Genomic DNA, 26,357 nt, shown 5'->3' on the forward strand with positions numbered 1-26,357 from the left:
ACACACACACACACACACACACACACACACACACACACACACACACCACCTTCCTCCTTCAGACCTGCCTGGGGGATTTGAGCTGCTGGGGGAGAGGAAAGAAGAGATTTTTTGTTGTTGTTGTTCTGGCGGAGGAGAGCAGTGGTTTTTATTCGTTATGTTTTATTTTTAACCGTGGAAGGGAGGGATGGGTTTACACCGAACAAACGCTAAATGCAGTGTCATAAATTGTTGAGGGAGACCTCTTGTTGGTCTGCTCTCTCTCTTTTTCTGCCTCCCTCCCTTCCTCTGTTCTCACTCCCTCCCCTCTCTGTCCTGGTGGTTGTTTCTTGGGGAAAGGGATTAAAACGGGGGTGGGGGAGATATATTCGACCAACCGCAGCCTGGGGCAAGGCGCTGAGTTGCTGGGTGGTCTAGAAGCCCTCAGACCCAGGCGTGGTGGGCAGTGGCGGGCACAGCCAGCTGTCCTCCGGTGCTTCCTCTGCAGGGAACCCTCTGGCCTGTGGCGACCTGGAGGCTTGCTGGGGCGGGCATGTGTGGTTAATCTGCCACAGCTGTTGTGCTCCAGCCACTTGAGCCCAGCGCTTGTTTACCTCGATTTTCAAATATAGCTGCGGTGCTCTGTTCTTCCTGAAATAGAGGCACCCGTTCACTGTCTGCCGCCTCGTATTTTTGCCAGTCCCCCCGGGTTCTCGAACTGGAACCCGAGAGAGGCATTTGCTCCGTGATGCCTTGCAGTTCTCTCCAGGAGGACGTTTGTGGCTTCCCCCTAACCCGCATGGCAGTCCTGCAAGCAAGTCCAGTGCACAGTCACCTTTTTCTTTGAATGTATGGAATGATACCCATAGCGGTTTCAGAGAAGTAGATGGAGCAGGACTGAACTTGGTCGAAGTGCCTCCTTCACTTGAGAACCATGGGAAGACATCGTTCATGCAGTTCCCTTTCCTCCTCCCTCCCTTGCTTCCTTCAGTTTCCCCTGTGGACAATGAATTATTGTTCTTTTGACACCTATGCATTCCAACCCCTTCCTTGTCTGGTGCACCCATATTCCCCCTTGACCTGTTAGTTCATTGATTACTTCTCCACGTCAGGGGAGCCTTCCACACCTTCCTGGCTACAACAGGCCCCCTTCTTTTATAATTTTTTAAATTTTATTTATATTTATTGATTGATTGATTGATTGATAGAAATCACCAGAAATCGAGAAGGGGAGCTAGAGAGGGAGAGAGACAGAGAGACATATCCAGCCCTGCTTCACCACTTATAAAGCTTTTCCTCTGCAGGTGGGGGACTGAGGGGCTCGAACCTGGGTCCTTGTGCACTGTAACATGTGCGTTCAACCAGGTGTGTCACCACCCGGCCCCCAGCCCCCTTCTTTTATACACCCATAGCCTGAACCTGTTTTTGAATCAATTTAAAGATGTCCATTCATGTATGTGGTGGAGTAATCCCAGTCACACCCCCTAGACACTAAGCTGCAGCCAGGAGGAAGGATGGTCGCTATTCCTTCACACATCCCAGGACGCTGCACTGTGTCCTGCCAAGTCAGGGCTCAGTGAAGTGCTGGCTGAATGAGTAGACCAGGAGAAGTAAGACGCTCTTCTTATCTCTATTTTGACATCTCATGTTCTGCCTCCCTTCTACGGACCTATCCCCTAGCCTTGTAGTCAGAGAAAGGAGACTAGGGTTATTAGACTGATATTGTAAAAAACAAAACAAAATAGGGGCTGGGTGGTGGCACACCTGGTTGAGTGCACATGTTACAGTGCACAAGGCCCTGGGTTTGAGCCCCTGGTCCCCACCTGCAGGGGGAAAGCTTCACAAGTGATGAAGCAGGGCTGCAGGTGTCTCTCTGTCTCTCTCCCTCTCTATCCCTCTCTTCCTCTCAATTTCTGGATGTCTCTATCAAATAAATGAAGATATTAAAAAATTGAAAACAAAGAAATCTTAAAACAACAACAACAACAGCAACAACAATAACAACACACACAGAGAACAGCATTTTTTTCCCATGTGGCCTTGTTTGGACTGGGGTCGTGGAGCTGAAGGAATGCCCTGCCCTGTCTGTGCAGGCAGTGTGCAGTTTCTGCATGCAGTCACCAACATGGCCCCTAAGCGGTTATTTTAGGTAGTATTGTTCTCTGCCTGCAGGGTTCCACTGGCACACACAGTCTGGACTGGGGGGGGGGGGGATGTGATACACATTTTCACTCCTCTCTCTCTCTCAAGATTTTTTTCATTGGTTAATGAGAAAGATAGGAAAAGAGAGACAAAGAACCAGATATCACTGTGCACATGTGCTACCAGGGATTGAACCTGGGGCCTCATGCTCAAGAGTCCAGTGCTTTGTCCATTGCGCCACCTCCCGGACCACTTGCCCTCTCTCTTTCAGCTACCTAATTGTAAGAAGAGAGGATACCTCCTCTTCCACTCAAGCTTTGCCTCCTCTTTCAAATATTTGCTGAGGCACAGGAATACATTGGACTCCAAAAAGAAAATCGTCCCCATTTATTCATTTAGTTACTTCTTTAATGATTATTCAACAACAGTTACTTGGCCAGACACTTACTAGGTACAGAAGCAAATGGAATTGTCCAGTCCCTTTCCTCATAACTGTGCTTTCTTTCCAGCAGCTATGACCAACTGGCAAATAGGCAATTACCACGTAAAATGCTTCCTTTCAGTGGAGGGTTAAGTCCCAGGAGTAAGGGAGCACTGTTCCACAGAGACATGAGGAGGGCTTCCAGGGACAGCTAATTTCAGCAAGAGAGGGTGAGGAGAAACTGGCTGGTGAGCAGAAAGGACTATTAATATAGGAGTCAGTATGCAACAACCAAGTGAAAAGGAGTTATTTCAGATGACTGGAGACAGAGGGTCGGAAGGGAAGGGACACTTCAGGAAAATGAGTTTGGAGAAGTGATAGTGGCCACACCATGAAGGAATTATACTTCTTACTAAATTTTTCCATTGAACTTTGAGTGGGGTCTTAATGAGAGCTTATTTATTTATTTATTTATTTACATATTATTAGTGATTTAATAGTGATTGACAAGATTATGGGATAAGAGGGGTACAATTCCATACAATTCAATTTCCACCACCAGAGTTCCATATCCCTCCCCCACTAGAAGTTTCCTTTTTTTTTTTCTTCTTCCAGGGTTATCTCTGGGGCTTGGTGCCTAAACTATGAATCCACTACTCCTGTGGCCATTTTTTTTTCCTTTTGTTTTTGGATAGGACACAGAAAGGAGGTGGGTAGAGACGGAGAGAGAAAGACACCTACAGTCTTACATCACTGCTTATGAAGGGACCCCCCCCCCCCGCCATTGGGGAGCTGGAGGCTTGAACCTAGATCCTTACACAGACCATTATGCTTCCTACTATGTGCACTTAACTCAGTGCACCACCCGCCCAGCCCTGGAAGCTTTTCTATCCCTCTGGGAGTGTGGATCAAAGATTTTTATGGGGTGCAGAAAGTGGGAGGTCTGGCTTCTGTAACTGCTTCTCTGTTGGACATGGGCGTTGGCAGGTGGATCCACACCCCAGCCTCTTTCTATACTCAGGTGCGTGGTTGAAATAACACTTTAGGTAGGATACTGGAAGGTAGGAAAGGACAGGGAGTTAGCTAAGAGGTTGTTGTAGAAGTCAGAGTCCTTTTTTTTTTTTGTTTTGTTTTAACATAAAACCAGAGCTCTCTGTCTAGGTGTGAATTTTGCTGTTTTCTTTAATGAAATTGGGTTTTTTGAATGAGCCCTAGACTCAACACTAGACATGGTACCTTAGAGGACAGGAAAACCAGTCCCAGCAAGATTAGGACATACTTCCTAGTCCACTAAACTGCAGAGCAAGGCAAACCCCCAAATGTGTGAGGTCTCTGGGTGCTGGGGGAGGTCCCAACAAGGAGTTTGGATTCCTAGAGACTATATATGGAACAAGGCATCTAGTTAGCAAGGACTGTATTTGTATGCATATGTCTTCATAATCTGGCTAATTCCAGAACCAAGAGCATGTGGACATGGAGTCACATGCATGTACAAAACAGCTCTCTTTCTATCATTTGGAACGGCCCAAGTAGAACGGCCGCCTTGATATTTGCAATGACCAATGGTGTTTCCCTGGTTGAATGCAGGAACACTGGGTCAAGTAGGGGACGGATCTGGCGATGGGATTGGACACTGCAATCCTGAACTGGTTTCCATGTGGTAGTTTTCGAACGCTGTGAAGGGAGATATGTTCATTCTACGGAGGGAAGTCAAGCAGTGTGATCTTGGATTTCCAAAGGTTGTTCCTCATGCTTCCCTGTCACTCGTCTCAGAGTAGAAAAAGCCCTTCCCTTCCTGCCCAGTGCCCGGGAGCCACTACCACCCTCCCTTCATAAACTTGCTGTGGGTGGCTTCTGCCTCCATTACTATCCAGCCCTCTCCCTTCAGTTGTACAGATAGTTGAGAAATCCCATCCTAAAAAAACAAAATAAAAAACTAGCAGTTGTCCAGTTCATTGCCACCACCTTCACTGCTTTCAACAAACTCTTGATAATCCTCCTTTTCCTCACTACTAGGGTATCCAATTAGGTTATTTCCCCCACTTTTTTTTAAACCACCTTTCATTTCAGTATCACCTACCAAATATACCTTATTGCACTAAACATAACAGTTTATCCTGACATGTCTCTGCTCCTTCTTTTCCTTCTCTGTCTTCTCTCTAGACACTTCTGCCTGATAGCTCCTCCTCCCCCCTACTTCTCTTCCTCTCCAGCCCTTTCAAATTAGATTGTCTGGCCTTTCATGGAATTTCCCCCATTGGGTTTCTTTCTTCTTCTTTTTAAAAATATCTTACTTATGTGGTCTGGGAGGTGGCACGGTGGATAAAGCTTTGGACTCTCAAGCATGAGATCCCGAGTTCAATCCCTGGCAGCACATGTACCAGAGTGATATCTGGTTCTTTCTCCCTCTCCTATCATTGCTCATGAATAAATAAATAAAATCTTTTAAAAAATCTTATTTATTAGATAGAGACAGAGAGAAATTTAGAGGAGGAGATAGGGAGAGAGACAGAGAGAGATACCTGCAGCCCTGCTTCACCACTTGTGAAGCTTTCCCTCTGCAGGTGGGGGGCAGGGGCTTGAACCTGGGTCCTTGCGCACTGTAACGTGAGCGCTTAACCCCCCCCCCCATTGGGTTTCTACCACATTAAACTCTCCAGGTTCCACAGGTCTAGGTTGTCCGTCTTCCACTTGCTCTCCCAGCTTTCCTCTGGCCTGCTTGCCTTGGTTGTCTTCCTCAGTGGTCAGTGCTACTCCTCTGGTGGGCAGCTCTGAGTCTGTGACTAACTCTCCAAGTCCACTGCCTTCTCTCCAGTCCCTCCATGTCCCAGCAGCTCCTCAGACGGAGTCTTTGTTAAACGTACACGGACATCATTTTTCCCCTTAGTGATGCTTTGATTTCCCACTTTTCAAGTTTCTTTCTTTTTTCTTTTTTCTTTTTTTTTTTGCCTCCTGGGTTATTGCTGGGGCTCGGTGCCTGCACTATGAATCCACTGCTCCTGGAGGCCATTTTTTTTCCCATTTTGTTGCCATTGTTGTTGTGCTTGTTGTAGTTGTTATTGTTGTCATCGCTGTTGTTGTTGTTGGATAGGACAGAGAGAAATGGAGAGAGGAGGGGAAGACAGAGAGGGGGAGAGAAAGACACCTGCAGACCTGCTTCACTGCTTGTGAAGTGACCTCCTGCAGATGGGGAGCCGGGGGCTCGAACTGGGATCCTTATGACAGGCCCTTGCGCTTTGCGCCACGTGCGCTTAACCCGCTGCGCTACTGCCCGACTCCCTCAAGTTTCAATTATTCTGACTCAGAGTCCTCCCAGCCTTATTTTTGACTTCTCTTCCTTGTTCCCCAAGTATTGCTAATGTCTGTTAAGTCCCTTTCCCTTTTTTCTTTTAAAAGATCTTTTTAATATTTATTAATTTATTCCCTTTTGTTGCCCTTGTTGTTTTATTGTTGTAGTTACTATTAATGTCGGTGTTGTTGGCTAGGACAGAGAGAAATGGGGAGAGGAGGGGAAGACAGAGAGGGAGAGAGAAAGACAGACACCTGCAGACCGCTTCACTGTCTGTGAAGCGACTCCCCTGCAGGTGGGGAGCTGGGGGCTCGAACCAGGATCTTTACACCGGTCCTTGCGCTTTAACCTGCTGTGCTACCACCCAACTCCCCCTTCCCCTTTTTTCTTTATCTACTACCATAACTACAGACTTGATAATGTCTTACCTAATGATCATGAGAATACTAATCCCCGTAATTATATTTTATTGGACATATATTACATATGTTATGTCATAATTATTTTATTTATTTTATTTTTATATTTATAAAAAGGAAGCATTGGCAAAACCATAGGTTAAGAGGGGTATAACTCCACACAGTTCCCACCACCAGAACTCCATATCCCACCCCCTCCCCTGATGCTTTCCTGTTCTTTATCCCTCTGGGAGCATGGACCCAGGGTCATTGTGGGATGCAGAAGGTGGAAGGTCTGGCTTCTGTAATTGCTTCCCCAGTGAACATGGGTGCTGACAGGTCGATCCATACTCCCAGCCTGCCTCTCTCTTTCCCTAGTAGGGTGGGGCTCTGGGGAAGCGGAGCTCCAGGACACATTGGTGGGGTTGTCTGTCCAGGGAAGTCTGGTCGGCATCATGCTAGCATCTGGAACCTAGTGGCTGAAAATAGAGTTAACATACAAAGCCAAACAAATTGTTGAACAATCATGAACCTAAAGGCTGGAATAGTGCAGATGAAGAGTTGGGGGGTCCTCCATTTTGTAGATAGCTAATAGGTATATTTTAGTTATATTCCAATGGGCCTGTGGCTATACCAGTTTTTTTTTTTTCCTTGCGCATGACATCTGATATGCAGGTGGATCCAAGTTATTGTCTGGGGAGATGATGTCATGGCTATAAAAGGAACAGAAAGCTGGATCAGGGAGAAAGTAGCTCCCTAATATGGGAAAGGGGTATAAATATTATTGACTGTAGACCCCATCGATTTGATTTGGTCTGAGGCCCATATTCAGCTTAGGAGCCTCTGCATCCCTATAGATCTGAGCTCACATTCTGTGGTCATGAGTAGGAACATTCCAAGATGCCCCAATATCAGGACCCATCTTCCCCAGGTGTAGTATATAGAGTGTGTTGTCCAGCCTCCCTTCGGAGGATGGAACATTCTCTACCATTGTTGATCCTATTTGAGGGCAAGGTCCTATGGGGGCCCACAGAGGGGTCTATTTTGTTGTTCCTGATAGAGATGACCAGTAACAATAGAGACAGGGATTTATTTGAGGTCTAGGCCCATCATGTCTGTTTGAGAATCTCAGGACTCCCTGAATAGGGCCCCAGCTGATGGGGTGGCTTGATAGTGACTAAAGAGTCATTGTTGAAGTATGCTAGTCTCTTGTCCTTATTCAGCTTTTGCAGTCCTTGCTTTGCTAAGGTTACTTTGGAGTGAGTGAGAGAACTGTTATAGGAAAGTAGGTGAGGAGGGTATCTAAGTCTAATTAGACACTATTTCATTAGGAACTTTATACTGACTCACTGCAGACTATTGTGTACATTTGCATTCAGGTATTTATTTTGCCCTAATTTATGGATACATGTGAACATATGCTTTATCTTACGGGACCTGGTCTATATCTAGGTTTTGGGACTTTGTTAGGAAGTGAACCACCTGGAATAGAATTAGAGAATCCTATGAAAGGAAAGGTCTCACCTGAGTAATGAGGGTGAAGGGTTGACATTCCATGCCTGACGTCTCTGAATACAGTCTGAAGTGAAGCATGCTGAGGTGGTACTTGTTGCGTTGATTAGGTTGGGAAGGCAGATGCAATATCATTTGGTATGAATTGAGAGAAGTGTGCAGGAAAATGAGCCCCATCGTAAAGGTTCCAGGACAGGGGAATACAGGCTCTATAGAGGAAGTGGGAGGTTCCTGCTGTCTTAGGGTTAAGAAGACAATAGATAGTTATTGCTATAATCGTATTATTTGGCAGTTGGGTTAACTTTGAAAAATCCCTTTGTTAGGATTTGCTGTATGATACCCAACATCACCATAATTTATGTCCTTTGACATTATCTGTATATAGCTGTGCCACCGGTTGCTTCTGTTCTCCCTGGTCTAGGCTTTTAAGAGAGTCAACATATCAAAGACTCAGCCTATATATTAAAAAGATTCAGTTTGTGCTTTAAAAAGATTGAGACATACAATTGATTTTTCCCCTCTCATATTAATTAAACAATGATTTATATGACTACAAATTAATAGGAGTGTACATAAAACCATTCCCACCACCAAAAGACTATGTCCTATCTCATCCCCCCCCCCCCGCCACCCCAGGAAGCTGCATAATTATTTTATTGATGTTATTATTATAGCATCAAGAGTAGTAGACGTCTTTGGGCAGAATGCATCCTGTTTGTTTCCATTTGCTCAGTATATCTATGCAGCAAACACACACACACCATTCAGAAATACTAAACAGATAGTGACTCCTAACCTCTACATACTTTGATTTTAATATTTCTGAGTATAAATATAAATAAAAAAACTCAGATAAATATCTCAGCATAATTTAGTAACAGCCTGTGACACACAGAGGAAAAGCGTTAAGTTAACCAAGCTGCACTATTGTCACGAAAAGGGAAAATATATAGAAACCCACCTTGCTGACAATGGATGAGTAGCACCCACTTCCCTTCCTTTCTCTCTCTCTCTTTTTTCCTTTTTTTGTTCTTTCTTTCACCCTTTTGCTTGTTCTTTCTTTTTTTTTTTTGTCACCATGGCACTGCTGAACTCTGGCTTGTAATGGTACTGGGGATTGAGCCTGGGACTTTGGAGCCTCAGACATGAGAGTCTGTTTGCATAACCATCATGCTATCTCCCCTGCCCAGCATCATTTTTCTATGAAGATGAGGGGATTTTGAGTCTTTTCCATTTTCTTAGTAAAAGTGTGAACCAGGCTTAGGAATAAAAGTATGACCCAGACAGCAGGCTTAGGAGAGAAAGAGGGAGAGCATTTATTGGGCAGGAAATTGATGTGGACACTCCTGGCAAGGTTTGCAACTAAGCTAGAATCCAGTAGGATGAGATGCTTGTCCAGGGCACAGAAAAAATTTTTGCTCTCTACCTTTGAGTCAGCTCTTGATACACGAAGTTCTTCTCTTGATCCAGAGGAAACCCCTAATATTTGGGGTCCCTGAGGTACTTTTTTAATAGTTGGGCTATGTTCTTTGCTCTTCCAGAACTTTCACCCTAACTGCAGGATTTTTCTTTAAAGTAAATATCTAGGTTTCATTCCCAGAAAGTCCAGGATTTAAAAAAAATTATTAGTGACCTAATAATGATTAATAAGATTGTAAGATAACAGGGGGTATAATTCCGTACAATTCCCACTACCAGAGTTCAATATCCCATCCCCTCCATTGGAAACTTCCCTATTCTTTATCCCTCTAGGAGTATGAACCAAAGATCTTTATGGGGAGCAGAAGGTAGGTGGGAGTTCTGGCTTCTGTAATTGCTTCTCTGCTGGACATGGGCGTTGGCAGGTCGATCTACACCCCCAGCCTGTTCCTTTCTTTCTTAGTGGGGTAGGGCTCTGGAGGGGTGTGATTTTAGGACACTTACTGAGGTCATCTGCCCAGGGAAGTCAGGATGGCATCATAGTAGCATCTGCAACTTAGTGGCTAAAAGGTGGTAAGATATAAAGCAGGTCAAATTGTTTAATAAACAGGAACCCAAAGGTAGGAATAGAGCAGATGAAACTAGTGGTCTTCATGTGGGAAGAAGCTAGGAAGTCTACTTAAAGTATGTTCCAGAGGGCCTCTGACTCTAGTCATTTTTGACTGAGCCTGACAAAAAGTCCAAGATGCAGTGTGTGTTTTAGAACTCCACAGTTATTCTAGTGTACAGTTCTCTCTAGCGTGTGATCATTCATCTCATCTGTCAATCAAGGGGAGTGACTGAAACGCAGATCCAGATCCAGCAGTGGAAGCACAACTAAGGTGGACACAGCTCTAGTCTTCTGTCACCTTTCTCTCCCCCTGCAGGTTATTGCTGGGGCTCAGTGCCGGCACTATGAATCCGCTGCTCCTGGTGACCACTTTTTCCATTTTATTGGACAAGACAGAGATAAACTGAGAGGGGAGGGGAACATAGAGGGGGAGAGAGAAAGACACCCGCAGACCTGCTTCACGTTTGTGATGCAGCCCCCCTGCAGGTGGGAAGCCGGGGCTTGAACTGGGATCCTTGCTTGATCCCTGTGCTTAGTACTATGTGCACCCAACCCAGTGCATCACTGCCTGACCCCCAGTCTTCTGGCTTTTTAAACCACACTCATTTGCTTTTGATTTCCCCAACATATCGAGAATATTCAGAGGACAAAAGTCTCTGGCTTCTTCTATCGTCCAGTAAACACTAAATATATTTGAATGATAGGATTGTAGAGGATATCAGAAATCAGGTCAGTTCCTCAGCTCTACCAGTAGAATTTCAGTGACTGTGACCAACCAGTGTTTAAGTAAACAAATACATCTTTTTTATATTGAGCTGAAACCCCCTGGAGAATTTCCACTGGCGTGTAGGAAATGGCTGTGCAACAACACAGCTCAGCATGACGGGTGTTTCACTCTGCCCCATTGTTGGAGGACCACTTAGGTTACAGAGGAAGAAGGCATTGTCAGGGCTGGCTTCCCAGGGCAGGCAGAGATCTCTGGGAGTCTGCCTTCTTGGATTTACAGACTCTAGATTCCTTTACTTTTCCATCACTCCTTCTATTCTCTGGGGGTTAAAAAGAAGATTTGGGCATTTGCTATACCACAGTTTATAGCCAGTTGTGCCACTGACTCTGCTAGTGAAACTTGGTTGAATTGTGAACCTTTGTACCAAAGTTTCTTTTATCTAAAACAGACAACAACACCTGTCTCATGTGGTCCTGGGTGTTAAATTGCAACTATGAAAGTACCTTATGCATTAATGGCCATAGAGTAGGTACTCAGTGAGTGGATATGACTTTTAAAAAGTCACTGGGTTATTAAAAAGGAAATAAAGACAAGTGTGAGAAGAATAAGACTTCTCATGCCTTGGATAGTAGAGGGGATTTCTTTCTTTTTTCTTTAGTGATTTAATAATGATTAATAGGATTGTAAGATCACAGGGGTATACTTCTAAACAGTTCCCACCACCAGAGTTCTGTGTCCCATCCCCTTCATTGGAAGTTTCCCTATTCTTTATTCCTCTGGCAGTATGGACCAAAATTCTTCCTGGGGTGCAGAAGGTGGGAGTTCTGGCTTCTGTAATTGCTTCTTTGCTGGACATGGATGTTGGCCGGTGGATCCATCCTCCCAGCCTGTTTCTGTCTTTCCCTAGTGGGGCAGAGCTCTGGGAAGGGGAGGTTCCAGGACACACTGGTGAGGTCGTCTGCCCAGGGAAGTCAGGATGACATCATCGTAGCATCTGCAACTTGGTGGCTGAAAGGCGGTAAGATATAAAGCAGAACAAATTGTTTAATATACAGGAACCAAATGGTAGGGACAGAGCAGATGAAACTAGGGGTCTTCGTGTGGGAAGAAGCTAGGAAGTCTATTTTAGGTATGTTCCAAGGGGCCCATGACTTTACTGATTTTTGCCTGAGCCTGATAGCTGACATGCAGGTGGTCTAAAAATATTGTCTGGGAAGTTGGTGTCAGACTTGAGAATAGGGCTAGAAAGCTGGACTAGGGAAGAGAGTAGCTCCCAAACATGAGGAAAGTATATAAATGCCACTAATTGTTAATCCCATCAGTCTGACCTCGAGCCCATATCTATTCATGTTTAGCACAGGAGCCTGTGTGACCTCTGAGTCCCTACTGGTGGGAGCTTGCAGGTAGATGGGCTTTTTCTTCTTGTGTGGTTATGCCTGGGAGAAAGTCGACAAGACTGCATATTACGGTTTGGATATCATTACGGATTGGAGGGACTTCAGGAAAGACACATTTTGACAACTGCAAGGATCAGAGTAGCAAGAACAATAAAATACTGTGTCATGTACTACTGCAAATTTCATGATATTGTAAAACCATGCTGCATTGCAGCCACTGCCCACATGGTTTGAGGCAGCTGTGCAGTGATCAGCCTGAGAGCTTAGAGCAGGATGACAGAAAGACATTTCCCATGGCAACGTTATAGTCAGTCATTTCCCATAATTACTTGCTTGTCAGTATCTCTCCCCTAGAGATAAACCACAGGGTCAGGACTGTGGTATAGCTCATGGATGTATTCATGATCACAGTGTAGGTCTTAGCTCAACTTGCAATTCAAAGATAAGTTGTTTAGAAACTGAATTTGAGGGGCTGGGCAGTGTCATACCAGGTTAAGCGCACATAGCATGAAACACAAGGACCTGAGCCAAAAATCCCGGTTTGAGCCCCCAGCTCCCCACCTACAGGGGGGTTGCTTCACAAGTGGTGAAGCAGGTCTTCAAAAATCTGTCTTTCTCTCTCCCTCTTTATCTTCCCCCTCTCCTCTCAGTTTCTCTCTGTCCTATCAAAAAATTGAAAAAAAAAAAAAAAAAAAAGGCCACAGGAGCAGTGAATTTGTAGTGCAGGCACTGAGCCCCAGTGATAACCCTGGAGGCAAAAAAAAAAAAAAAAAAAAAAAAGAAAAAAGAAAGAAAGAAAAGAAACTGAATCTGATCCAAGGTAGCTTCCATTGACTTCTTTTTTTCTTGTACCTTTCCCAACACAGTCTCTTAACTTCTCGTACTCTGAGGTGTCCTTAGGAATCTACGTTTCACACCTTACACTCTTACAGCTTGGGGTGAACATAAGTGAAATATATCCCTTCACTTCTTTACCACTTTAGAGACAAACCTGACTGCACTCAGAGTATTTTGACTCATAGGAATTATAGAGATCACCTCATAGGAGCCACTGAAGTCTAACCCCAAATGAATTTTCTTCCTTTCTTTCTTCCTTTTTCTTTCTTTCTTTCTTTCTTTCTTTCTTTCTTTCTTTCTTTCTTTCTTTCCTTCTTTCTTTCTTTCTTTCTTTCTTTCCTTCCTTTCTTCCTTCTTTCTTTCAAGTGATTTAATATTGATTTACAAAATTAAAAGATGACAGGGGTATATAACTCCATGTCTTCCCACCACCAGAGTTCTCTGTCCCCATTCCCTCCATTGGAAGCTACAGCAGTCTCCCCAAGGTCACAGGTATGGGTTAACTATTATTTCTACAACTGTCTATATTTGTATAGATTTGCCCATTTTTGTAAAGGTTCTTATTCTCTTTCTTCCTAAGTCACACATACACCTATTACTATATCTAAACGGCTCTCTGGTGGAGTTGGAGTTCAGAGCCCTCTGGTCATCTTCCCCCTATCACTTCTCCCCTACAGGGAATATGGATCAAAGTTCTTTTTGAGGTACAGAAGGTGAGAGTTCTGTCTTCTATAATTGCTTCTCCCCTGGACATGTGTGTTGGCAGGTCAGTCCATATCCCCAGCCTGTTTCTGTCTGTCCCTAGTGGGGCAGGGCTCTGGGGAGGTGAAGTTCCAGGACACATTGGTGAGGTCATGCCCAGAGAAGTCAGGATGCAATCATGATAGTGTCTGCAACTTGGTGTCTGAAATGCAGTAAGATATAAAGCAGGCGGCACACCTGGTTGCGCGGACATGTTTCAGTGAACAAGGACCCAGATTTGAGCCCCCGGTCCCCACCTGCAGTGGGAAAGCTTCACAGGTGGTGAAGCAGGGCTGCAGGTGTCTCTCTGTTTCTCTTTCTCTCTATCATCTCCTTCTCTCTCAATTTCTGACTCTCTATCCGACAGATAAATAAAGATAAAATTTAAAAAGAGATATAAGACAGGATAAAATGATGAAAATGAACAGAAACCAAAAAGTAGGAACAGGGGCTGGGTGGCAGTGCACCTGGTTGAGCATACATGTTATAGTGTTCAAGGACCCGGGTTTGAGTCCCTGGCCCCCTCCTGCAGGGGGAAAGCTTTTCAAGTGGTGAAGCAGTGCTGCAGGTAAGTGTCCCTTTGTCTCGCTGTCTATCTCCCTCTCCCCTCTCGATTTCTGGCTTTCTCTATCCAATAAATACATAGAGATAAAAAAAACCTTTAAAAAACGTAGGAACAGAACAGATGAAAATAGGGATCTTAGGGTGGAAAGAAGCTAGGAAGTCCATTTTAGGCATGTTCCTTTGGGCCCATGGCTATTGTAGTTTTTTTCTTGAGTTTGATAGCTAACATGGAGTTGGGTGAAAATATTGTCTGAGAAGATGGTGTCAGAGTAGAGAAAAGGGCTAGAAAATTAGATAGGCAGAGAGTAGCTCTCATTCTTGAAAAAAGGTCTATGGATAAAATTAACTGCTTACCACCAGACCCAGGGCCCATATCTATTCATATTCAGCACAGGGGCCCCTGTAACCTGAGTCCCTGTCAGTCTGAGCTCACAGTCCTTGGTCACAGCCCGGAACAGTCTAGGCTGCACTCATTTCAGGACCTGCACTCATTTCAGTCTTCCTCAACTGGCAGAGTAGGCTGACCAGCCTCCCTTCAGAGTGTGGGGCAGTTCTGACCACTGCTGCTTTACCCACATGAATTTTTTTCGATGGGGAGCTGAGTCCCAGAGAAGTTTCCTGACTTCCAAGTCTCGCAGCTTGTTGAGGCACAGCTGGCTTGAAAGTTCTGGTCTCTTGCTTTCATGTTTGAGGCTCTGTGACTGCTCCAGGCTGCCCGGAAGTCTGTAGAGCTTTAAGCTTCTGGTAAGGTCTCCATAACCAGAAAGACATAACCTGCTGAGTGTTTTGCTGACACCTACCAGGGGGAGGTAAGAAATTGCACCTCTGTGTCAACAACTGTATGTTAGCCATTAAGCCCCCAATAAAATGAAAAAATAAAAAACTAACCCTGGGAGTTGGGCGGTAGCACAGTGGGTTAAGTGCACATGGCGCCAAGTGCAAGGACCGGCTTAAGGACCCTGCTTCAAGCCCCCGGCTCCCCACCTGCAGGGGAGTCACTTCACAGGCGGTGAAGCAGGTCTGCAGGTGTCTGTCTTCCTCTCCCCCTCTCTGTCTTCCCCTCCTCTCTCCATTTCTCTCTGTCCTATCCAACAAAGCAACAACAGTAATAACTATAACAATAAAACAAGAGCAACAAAAGGGAATAAATAAATAAATAAATAAATAAATAAATAAAAACTAACCCTACCTTTCCTAGGGTCCTTATTCAAAGGTGTCCCCTACCCCATGGACTACACCAAGTGTGGTGGTTAACATCATGCAGTCTGGAACCAGACTACCAGAATTCAAGTGCTTACTTTCCTGCTTCCTAACTATGATCTTGGACAAGTAGCTTAGCTTTTCTGAGGAAGATAATAGGACCCCTTTCATTATGAAGACTCAGGGGTGTCGGGTGGTGGTGTACCTGTTTAGGTGCACATAGTACGAAGCACAAGGGCCCGTGCAAGAATCTGGGTTCAAGCCCTGGTATCCCCACCGGGGGGAGGGGGGCTGCTTCACAAGTGGCAAAGCAGGTCATCTGGTGTCTTATCTTTCTCCGTCTCTCTCTTCCCCTCCTCTCTTGATTTCTCTCTGTCCTATCCAATAAAAATGGAAAAAATGGCCACCAGGAGCAATGGATTCGTAATGCTGACACCCAGTCCCAGCAGCAACCCTGGAGGAAAAAAAAAAGAAAGACTCAAAGAGATAATAATACATGATAGACAGATTATTCTGTTCCTCCCCTAGCTCCCCTCCCCAAGTTTCAGTTGTGACGGTGAAGCAATTAAATTCATATCTTTCTTACACTGGAAGAGCAGAGAATTCAGACCCTGCATATTGGGGGGAGTTTTTGCCACGGAGGGGACTCTGCAGCAGTGCCCATTCCCTGTAGGCAGAAGGTGCAGTGCTCTTGGGTTTGGGTGGTAGGTCAGACCTAGTGCAGACTGGCTGCACCTAAAACCTTAATGTAAATTGGCCCTGACACACATGCAGGGCCCAGATTTAGAAGCAAAGCAGGATGACTCTACTGGGCTGGTGATAGGCCCGGAGCAGTGTTCCCATTGGAGAAAGTGGAGGGCGTAGCAGGAGGGAAATTTGCTCAGTCTGGCCTGGTGGCACTGTTTTATTAATGATCTGGAAGAGCAGTGGAACAGTGACTTTAATTAAATTTGCCAGTGATATTAAAAGATGTCAGGAGCCACTGCTGAGGACACAGACAATTCACAGATGGCCTCAGGGGCATTAGGAGAATAATCCAGGAGAGGGAGGCAGAGCTGTGGGTTAAGCATCGGTTTGGCCAAGGGAGAGGAATGTTACTTGGGGTGGGGTGGGGGGGCTGAGGTTCATTGTAGAATGTGCCCTCACAGGGCCATCCGCCCCCCACCCCACACTCATTCACTCACTTTACAACCCCTTATGTGTTCTGTTGAGAACTTTTTCTGCACCCTTTCTGTCCCTCTTACAGCCAACCTAAACCCGTTAGCCAAATTGGTTTTTCTGAAATACAGATCAGACCGTGTCATTCTCCTTTTTTCAAATGCACTCATGGACTTTTCTTTGCCCTCAGGATCAAACCGCCACCTTCTCAGGTAGGAATGTAGAGCCTGCCGTGAATTACGTCCTCCCTATGGATCTGAACTCCTTTGGTGTACGTACACTCCTGCTTCTCACTGGTTTCCTGTAACCCCAGCCCTACGCACCCAGCAGACCTTCTCCTGTCTCTCTGTATTTATGTAGGCTGTTCTCTGGGATTCCCCACTCTCCCACAGCCCATTCAGACTTGAAGGCTCATTTCAAGGCTCACTTCTTTTAGAACACCTCTCTGAATTCTCCAAGATGCAGCCATGCCTGCCTCACATTTCCTCAACAGTCTACCCAAACCTTCACTTATTATAGTAAAAATGTCTATCTGTGTGCAAAAGAGAGGGGGAGAGGGGAGGAGGGGGAGGGAGAGAGAGAGAGAGAGAGAGAAAACAACTGTCGGTCTCTGTTAGATTGCAACTTTGGAGAAAACCTTGCTTTTCTTTTCTTTCTTTTTTTTTTAATTTTAAACTTTACCTACCAACATCTAGTGTCAGACCTGGCAAATCATAGGTTTTATTTTTTTTGTTTTTTGCCTCCAGGGTTATTGCTGGGGCTTGGTGCCTGCACCACGAATCCAGTGCTCCTGGAGGCTATTTTTTTCCCCTTTTGTTGCCCTTGTTGTTTTATCGTTATTGTGGTTATTATTATTGTTGTTATTGATGTTTTTGTTGTTAGATAGGACAGAGAGGAGGGGAGACAGAGAGGGGGAGAGAAAGACAGACACCACTTGTGAAGCGACCCCCTTGCAGGTGGGGAGCCAGGGTCTCGAACCGGAATCCTTAATGCCATTCCTTGCATTTTGCGCCATATGCGCTTAACCCACTGTACTACCTACCGCCTGACCCCAAATCACAGGTTTTTTCCCCCAACATTAGTCAAAACTAAACGGATGAGAAGAATATCTGGGTGGTGACTGTGTTAGGCAGCCAGGAGTTCCTTCAGTAAGTCTGGGGACTAGAGATTTTACCAACTGCCTAGTTTCCCCTTGTAGGGTGTGTGGGGGCAGGCCTGGTGTGTCTGGGTTCACAGAGGACTGGAGGCTGACTGCAAGTCGTGGAGTCTAGACAGCAAAGTGGGGGGTTCAGCAACATGGATAAACTATAAACTTCCTATCTGTGTGAGTTCCCGCTCTGTGACTTTTTTGGAGATACATACATCTCCACGTTTTAATTGTGATTAATAATGGGTTGTAATATTTTAAGATGACAGTGTATATCTCCACACCACACCCACCACCAAAGCTCTGTGTCCTCACCCTCCCCTCTCCCAAAGATAATCACCAGAGTTCTCCGAAGTCTTAGAAACAGTCACTTGTTTCTGTCTCCCACCCCCACTCCCCTCTCTCAGTGTTTTGCAAGTTCACACATCAGTTCTCTAGATTCCACACATGAGTGAAACCATCTAGGAGTTTTCTTTCTTCTATTCATTTTGCTAAGCATAATCATCTCCATTCCATCCATTTTGTCCAAAAGGACACAATGGCATCTTTTTGATTGCAGAGTAGTATTCCATCACTTCTTTAGCCAGTCATCTGTTGATGGGCATTTAGGCAGCTTCCACTCTTTGACTAGTGTGAATAATGCAACTACGAACATAGAGGTGCATATGTCTATTTAAATTAGTGTTTGAGTGCCCACTGGATAATTTTGGGTTTATATTTTGAGTAAATGACTTAGCTAAGACTCCATTTCCTAAAATTAAAAATAGTATGATGCCATATGTAGATTAAACAAGGAAGTACGGAGTATTGTGCACACAATAAGCACTTGTAAGTGTGAATACTATTACTATTATCTTCATTACTCAAGGTGGCTTGGAGTGTCCTCCAAGCTGAGCTACATCTTTGAATATACCTTAGAGATAAAGAGCCTTCTGGAAACACAGAAGACCATTTGTGTCTCTAAGGAACTGAGGCAGAACCCCCCCCCCCCCCCAGGAGGTTGGAATTTGTCTCATTTGGTGCCTGATGCTGAGGCAATGGCACAAAAAAAGACACTAATAACCATCAGACAGAATTTCCTGGTGGGACTGGCATAACCAGGAATCCACATGCCATCCTGCCTGCAGTTCTAAAAACCTATTTAGTAGCCTTGTTTTCTTTCATTCTTCCCTTCCATCTGTCTGTTTTCTTAGGGGACACCAGTCTTTCTAAACTGACCTTTGATTCTGACCACGTGACCACATATCTACTTTAATCTCCCCATGGTTACTGTTACCTGCAAGTTCAAGGAGAAGGAAGAACAGGATTCTCTTTGATTTCTTGGTAGGTGAGAGGAAAGAGAAAGGATAACTGGACGGTCCCAGTGTCCCTGCCTTTGACTGTAACAGGCCAGCCCCTTCCTAGCCAGCAGACACCCTACTCCCTTGGGGTTGACTGGCCCAACACAGCTGCCTCTTCCTGTCACCGTGTTGGCTCTTGATTAGAGAGCTGCTCCAGCTGTGCTCATTTTCTGTCTCCTCTTGCTGGGAGCTTATCGGAATCTACAACATGTCAGGATTTCCGGAGGTCAAGGCACAAAGCCAAGATCCTTTACCATATTTCCCCAGGGTGGGTGAGTGCCAACCCTGAGAATGGGGTTTCTGGATACATCACAGATTGTGATGACCGTTTCAGCTTTTGCATATGGATGTTAAACACTGTCAGTTGTCTTACTCTGCCAGCGTCATCCAGAAGCATGGCCTTCTCTCCTCCAAGTGAGGTCAAAGCCCCAAGAACCTGCAGCAGTGGCCCCTGGAACCTGACTAACAGAGAATGTGGGTCTCAGCACTTGGCTGCCGTCCCGGAAATCTGAAACCAAGTTCACGCAGAGTCCTTTGGGAGAAATGTCTTCGTGGATATAGTGAGCACCAAAGTCTACTGTGTACTGAAGGGCGTTTCTCCCAAAGTAAAAAATCTTGAGAATTTAAAGAGGTCTTACATAGCCTCTAAAATCTCATTAGGATTTGTCTATGAGATCTGTATTTTTCCCCCCTAAGGTACTTGGCTATAATTCAGAACATAAAATGACTTTAAAAAAAATGCTGAGAATAGTGTATTAGCCAGATCAGGCTGCCATACAAAACACTGTAGGGTGTCTAAAACAAGGGAAATCTGTTTTTTCACAGTTTTGGGAGCTGCCCTAGGCAAGGTCAAGATGCCACCAGCCAACCTGGCTTCTGGTGAGAATTCTCTTCCTGGCCTATAGAGGCTTCACTTTTCTTGATTTGTCCTTGCTGGGAGAGAGAGATGGCTGTTTCTTCCTCTCTCTTAATATTTTGTTTACTTATTTATTGTCTACAGATACCAAGAAATTGAGAGAGATGGGGAAGATGGAAAAGGGAGAGAGAAAGGGAGACACCTGCAGACCTGCTTCACTTCTTTTTTTTTTTGCCTCCAGGGTTATTGCTGGGGTTTGGTGCCTGCACCATGAATCTACTGCTCCCGGAGGTCATTTTCCCCCTTTTGTTGACCTTGTTTATTGTTGTTGTTGTTATTGTTTATTATCATTGTTGGATAGGACAGAGAGAAATCAAGAGAAGAGGGGAAGACAGAGAGGGAGAGAAAGACAGACACCTGCAGACCTGCTTTACCACCCGTGAAGTGACCCCCCTGCAGGTGGGATCCTAACGCTGGTCCTTGAGCTTTGTACCCTGTGCACTTAACCCGTTGTGCTACTTACTGCTCGGCCCTCTCTTTTTCTCTTATTAGACCCTCCCAGTCATGTTGGACTAGACCCCCTTAACACTAAGTCACCTCAACGCATTGAGGTCTAGGGCTCTGATATATGAATTTAGGGAGTGAGTGTAATTCAGCCCATAGCATTGAGAAGGCTTTCTCAGCAGCTCATCTGCTTACTACAAAGACACATTTGCTTAATACTTACTGACCACAGGAGAGTGTGTCATTCACAGTTTCGTGAACAAGTTAGACATTGATGAAAAAAATCTTATCAACAAGCATGATCTCAAGATTGTATAAATGCCATGAAAGAAAAGTAAGGAGTGTGATGAAAGGATGTAACAAAGGAATCAGATGGTTTTTAGGAGGAAGGGAACATTTTCTTGAGGAAGAGACCCTTAAGCTGAGGTCTGAAAGAGTAGTATGAATGGGGGTACAAAGAAGAAATACTCATTTCAGACCTGAAAGCCATCATGTGCAAAGGCCCTGTGGTGGGAAGTCACTTAGTGTCCTGTGGGACCCGAAGTGACGGTGGTTGTTGCTGAAATGTGCTGAGAGGGAGTGGGAAGGGATGAAGGGTGAAGCAAGATGCAGCTCTTCTGAGGCTTCTCGGGTCACAGCAAGGACTCTGGCCTTTATCTTAAGAGTACAGGCAGACTGTTAAAGGACTCCAAGGTGTACTGCACCCAAGTCAAGGACTCTGGGGTAGGGAGAGGGGGAGTGTTCAGGTCTTGGAACATGATGAAGAGGAGGATCTAGGTGGGGGATTAGAGTGTTTTGCAGAAAAAACTGAGAAATGTTACACATGTACCAACTACTGTAATTTGCTGTCAGCTATAAGCCATGAATCCCCCCAATAAAGGGGAAAAAAGGAACCCTGAAAAATAAGAAAGGAACGCAAGTAGGGACGTGATAACACAATTTTTTTTTAAAGATGTACACGTTTTCCCTACCTCTCTCTGGCCCCCTTCTCCCTACCTTTCTGTAGTGCATCACTGTGGCGCATGCAATGCTGGGGATTGAACTTAGAACCCAACCCGATGATTGTAGTCCACTGCTCTAGCCACTGTGCAGCCTCCTAGATCACATTTTTGAAAACATTGTGGAGGTTTTATGAGGAAAGTGGAATAGGGAACGACACCCATTGCAATGATGAGTTCATCTAGGGGCTTACTGTGGTGAACTCCGTCAGGTGAGGAGAAATGATGAGTTGGGCTGTGTTGGTGGTGGGGGTGGGGGTGGAGGTGTAGGGCTCAGTGCCAGATTGGATGTGATGGGAGAGGAAGATTTGTGGACTGATGCCTGTTAGCTCATGTGAGGATGGAGGTGCTGTTTTCTGAGAGGGGACCCAGTCGAGAAGAAATAACAAGTGGAGAGGACAATGACTTTGAACCTTTAAGGTGTCACACAGTCGTCTGTCACTTAAAGTATCCACCTGGTTGCATAGAAATGGGAAAAGGGGCGTGTTGCTTTTTTTTTTTTTTTTCCCCTTTCTAGCTATTGCATGTGTGCCTGCAGTCTCGTTCTCTCTGAGTGAGGTGATGGATGGAAAGATGAATCCACAGTTTCCGGTGAATTTCTCCCCAGTCTTTTGAATGTGTGTCCAGCATGCAGAGGATTGAGGCCAGCAACTGAGACTGCATTTCATTCCAAAGTCTTGCCTGTATTAAGAACAAAAACAAAAACCTGAACTGGGTTTGGTGTATTGCACCAAAGCAAAGGATTCTAGGCAGACTGGGCAAGAGAGGCTGGGGTGGGGGGCGGTGGGACTTTGGGGCCCTAATGATGGTGGGGAAGGACCTAGGCTGGGGATGAGAGTGTTCTGCAGACACCCATCATGGGGAGATGAGAAATCGTACCCAGGTGTTAATAGCTGTGCTGTAAACCATTACCCCACCCCCCTAACAATAAAATGATAAGAGGAAAAAAAAAACTTGTCTGAAAGCCATTTCCAAGTCTCTTTATTTACTTATTTATTTTGCCAGAGAACTGCTCAGCTTTGGCTTATTGCAGTGGTGTGGGTGGTTGAACCTGGGGCTTTGGAGTCTCGGACATGAGAGTCCTTTTGCAGTTCCCCTACCCTCAGGTCTTATTAATGGTGATCTCTACTGCAGAGTCTGTGCTTGGACTTTGAGTGGGCAACTGATCTTCACCATCTTGTAACTGGACACTCAAACTGTTTCCTAATCGTGTTTGTTTTGCTGGATGGAGGGGGAAGGGCTACACTGGCCCAGGTCTCTAGCATAACTTAACAGGGCTTCCGCTTGCTACACTACAGGTTGGCAACAACTGCAACACTTTCCACTTCAGAAATCTCCGAATGACCTCTTGTCTTCCAAAGTGTTGTATTCGGGGAAGGAGCTTTTTCTAAATGGTTGGTCTCCAGTGGACACACTTTGGGGGGGGGGGGGAGGGAATAGTCCATGATGCCAGCTGGACTCAGTTTTGCAAAAGTTTTGCTCTGCAAGATGCTGGAGAATCAGAGCAGTGTGGGAAGACTGAAAACTCTAGAAATAGCCTGAGTGATGATGAAGACTCAAATCAGACTCGGTCTGTTGGCAGCTGCCTTTGAGAACTCTTTCCGGTGTCAGTGAGGTCAGGAGACAGGAGTAGAAGGGTGTCACTTACCTTTCCATTACTGATCCCCGCTATTTTAAACCATCCTTCAGCCAAGGCTCGACCAGATGGTCCTGAGGACAGAGCGGCGACTTGTGCCTCCCGTTGACATCGATTTTTTTCCAAGTGAGAGACCGCCCCATATGTTAGTGCAATATGTCGCCCGAGGTGAAGCATCAGTTTGTAATTTGTGGGACCTGCGGTTCGCTGTCCCCCTTAACCTCACACCTTTTCCTGCCTCTCTGGTCTTTTCTAGGTCTCTGGCCTGTCAGAAGTACCATTGGTGCTGCAGTGGAAGCCGGCGGCAAAAATCTTGTGTATGGCGTGGTTAAGGCTGCAGCCCCTCGCATCTGCCTTCCTCCATTTTGGGCTGATTACTTTTGTTCTCTTCCTGAATGGCCTTCGGGCAGAGGCTGGCGGTTCAGGGGATGTCCCCAGCGCAGGACAGAACAATGAGTCCTGTTCAGGGTCCTCAGACTGCAGGGAGGGTGTCATCCTACCCATCTGGTACCCTGAGAACCCTTCCCTTGGGGACAAGATTGCCAGGGTCATTGTTTATTTTGTGGCCCTAATATACATGTTCCTTGGGGTGTCCATCATTGCTGACCGCTTCATGGCATCTATCGAAGTCATCACGTCTCAAGAGAGAGAGGTGACTATCAAAAAACCCAATGGAGAGACCAGCACAACCACGATCCGGGTCTGGAACGAGACTGTGTCCAACCTGACCCTCATGGCCCTGGGGTCCTCTGCACCCGAGATCCTCCTCTCGCTAATCGAAGTGTGTGGTCACGGGTTCATTGCTGGCGACCTGGGACCCTCCACTATCGTCGGCAGTGCAGCTTTCAACATGTTCATCATCATTGGCATCTGTGTCTACGTGATCCCCGACGGAGAGACTCGCAAGATCAAGCACCTGCGGGTCTTCTTTGTCACGGCCGCTTGGAGCATCTTTGCCTACATCTGGCTCTATATGATCCTGGCGGTATTCTCCCCGGGTGTGGTCCAGGTCTGGGAAGGCCTCCTCACTCTCTTTTTCTTCCCAGTGTGTGTCCTTCTCGCTTGGGTGGCAGACAGGCGACTTCTCTTCTATAAATACGTGCACAAAAAGTACCGCACAGACAAACACCGCGGGATTATCATAGAGACAGAGGGGGACCACCCCAAGGGCATTGAGATGGATGGGAAAATGATGAATTCCCACTTCCTCGATGGCCACCTGGTGCCTCTGGAAGGGAAGGAAGTGGATGAGTCACGCAGGGAGATGATCAGGATTCTCAAGGAGCTGAAGCAGAAACACCCGGAGAAGGATTTGGACCAACTGGTGGAGATGGCCAACTACTACGCTCTTTCCCATCAGCAGAAGAGCCGTGCCTTCTACAGAATCCAAGCCACTCGTATGATGACCGGCGCGGGCAACATCCTCAAGAAACATGCCGCAGAACAGGCCAAGAAGACCTCCAGCATGAGTGAGGTGCACATGGAAGAGCCTGAGGACTTTGTCTCCAAGATCTTCTTTGACCCGTGTTCTTACCAGTGCCTGGAGAACTGTGGGGCTGTCCTTCTGACGGTGGTGAGGAAAGGAGGGGACACTTCCAAGACCATGTACGTGGACTACAAAACCGAGGACGGTTCTGCCAACGCGGGGGCCGACTACGAGTTCACCGAGGGCACTGTGGTTCTGAAACCGGGAGAGACGCAGAAAGAGTTCTCTGTGGGCATCATTGACGATGACATATTTGAGGAAGATGAGCATTTTTTTGTGAGGCTGAGTAATGCCCGCATAGAAGAGGAACAGCCCGAGGAGGGGGTACTCCCGACAGTGCTCAACAGTCTTCCCCCGCCTCGGGCTGTCCTGGCCTCTCCTTGTGTGGCCACAGTCACCATCTTGGATGACGACCATGCGGGCATCTTCACTTTTGAATGCGACACCATTCATGTCAGTGAAAGTATCGGTGTCGTGGAGGTCAAGGTTCTGCGGACATCAGGTGCCCGGGGTACAGTCATCGTCCCCTTTAGGACAGTAGAAGGGACAGCCAAGGGTGGTGGTGAGGACTTTGAAGACACGTACGGGGAGCTGGAATTCAAGAATGACGAGACCGTGTAAGTAACCTTTTCGTATTCTGTCCTCCCCGCCCTGCTCCCAGCCCAGGCCAATGTCTGCCAGCCCTTTGTACAACTCTTTGAAGCGTTTCCTTGTCTTGTGTTAATGCCCCGCTTTGGCTCCATCACAGGTTCTCGGGATCAGTTGACAATACTGACAGGTTTTATTTCCAAACCTTCCTTCAGGTTTCTCACTTTAAATTGTTTCTGGAAAAAAAAAAAGTCTGTGAGTGGTGGGGCATCTTGTCCACTGAAACTGGGGACATCTTGTCCACTGAAACTCACACTGGTGCCTGCAGGTGGTGTGATGGAATTCTTGATACCAGATTTTGGGAGACATTGTATGGGGGCAGGGCAGCTTTTGGCTAAGCAAGAACTAGGAGACTGCTCATGAATCTTATCTCCTTCTCTCCTCACGCCAACAGCTTCTATGAGTTTCAGAACCAGTCCCTACCATCCTGAAGTAGTGACAGTTCAGTCAGGACACCCTTAACTCAGTACGTGGTGTTAACTGTCCTTCCCGCTTCTCCAGTACCACAGAGCAGTTGTGTTGTATAACTAGATTATTTTAGGTCCCTCTCCTTCAATTTGTAAGACAGTTTTATGATGCACAACTTGCCCAGCCTAGGTGAGATGAGTCAGTAAGGCATGGGAACCGGAGGTATCTTGGAGAACCACTGCTCCCAGGGGAGTGGTCACTTGTCTACAATTGAAACTCTCAGACCTGACCAACCAAGGAAAGGGAGATCTAAGAAATGACGGGAGAAAATATATTTGTGTGATCATGTCATAGTATGAAACATAGTCTGGAATTCCCCTGAGATACTTTCTAGGTCACTGCCCCATTGAGTTCTCTGGACACTAGGTCTTACACTTGGATAGTCTCTCTCTCTCTCTCTCTCTCTCTCTTTTTCCCCTGAGAGGTGACTTTGAGGAAGAAAGCAGAATGGTTGTTGCCAGGATTTACAGTTAGGAGAGGGAAGACTTTCAAGAGTGGCTAAAAGGATGGGGATAAAAAAGAGGAATTTTTGGGCTGAGTGGGGGGTGTACCCAGTTGAGTGCACATATTACCTGGGTTCAAGCCTCCGGCCCCCACCCACAGGGGAGGAAGCTTCACAAGCGGTAAAGTAGTGTTGCAGGTGTCTGCTTTTCTCTCTTCCTCTCCCTTTCTATCTCTTTCTCTTTCTATTTCTCCCTCCTTTCTCAATTTCTCTTTGTCCTATTAAGTACAAAGATAAAATAAAGAAAAAAGGGAAAAAATGGCTACCAGAAGTAGAGAATTTATCGTGCAGGCATTGAGCCCCAGTAATAACCTTGATGATAAAATTTTTAAAAATAAATTGAAAAGAACACAGGGACTCTTGTTCCAGAATTCCTAT

At 45.9% G+C, this 26,357-nt stretch overlaps 1 protein-coding gene and 1 long non-coding RNA gene across 9 annotated transcripts in view; one reads left to right on the forward strand and one right to left on the reverse strand.

Moving 5' to 3' along the window:
* LOC132533504 (uncharacterized) overlaps positions 1–26,357 on the reverse strand; it is a 189,343-nt gene that overhangs the window by 20,976 nt on the left and 142,010 nt on the right. The gene's annotated exons all lie outside the window — the stretch shown is intronic.
* SLC8A3 (solute carrier family 8 member A3) overlaps positions 1–26,357 on the forward strand; it is a 162,574-nt gene that overhangs the window by 2,352 nt on the left and 133,865 nt on the right. For 7 of the 8 annotated variants that reach the window (XM_060175552.1, XM_060175551.1, XM_060175555.1 and 4 more), the window contains exon 2: positions 23,132–24,978. In XM_060175552.1, the coding sequence (XP_060031535.1) occupies positions 23,195–24,978 (1,784 nt within the window). In that variant the 5' untranslated portion in view covers positions 23,132–23,194. Of the gene's footprint in view, positions 1–23,131; positions 24,979–26,357 lie in introns of those variants that run through there. The other variant, XM_060175554.1, reaches the window with a different exon arrangement.

Source organism: Erinaceus europaeus, chromosome 16, assembly GCF_950295315.1.
Source record: "Erinaceus europaeus chromosome 16, mEriEur2.1, whole genome shotgun sequence".
Lineage (NCBI taxonomy): Eukaryota > Metazoa > Chordata > Mammalia > Eulipotyphla > Erinaceidae > Erinaceus > Erinaceus europaeus.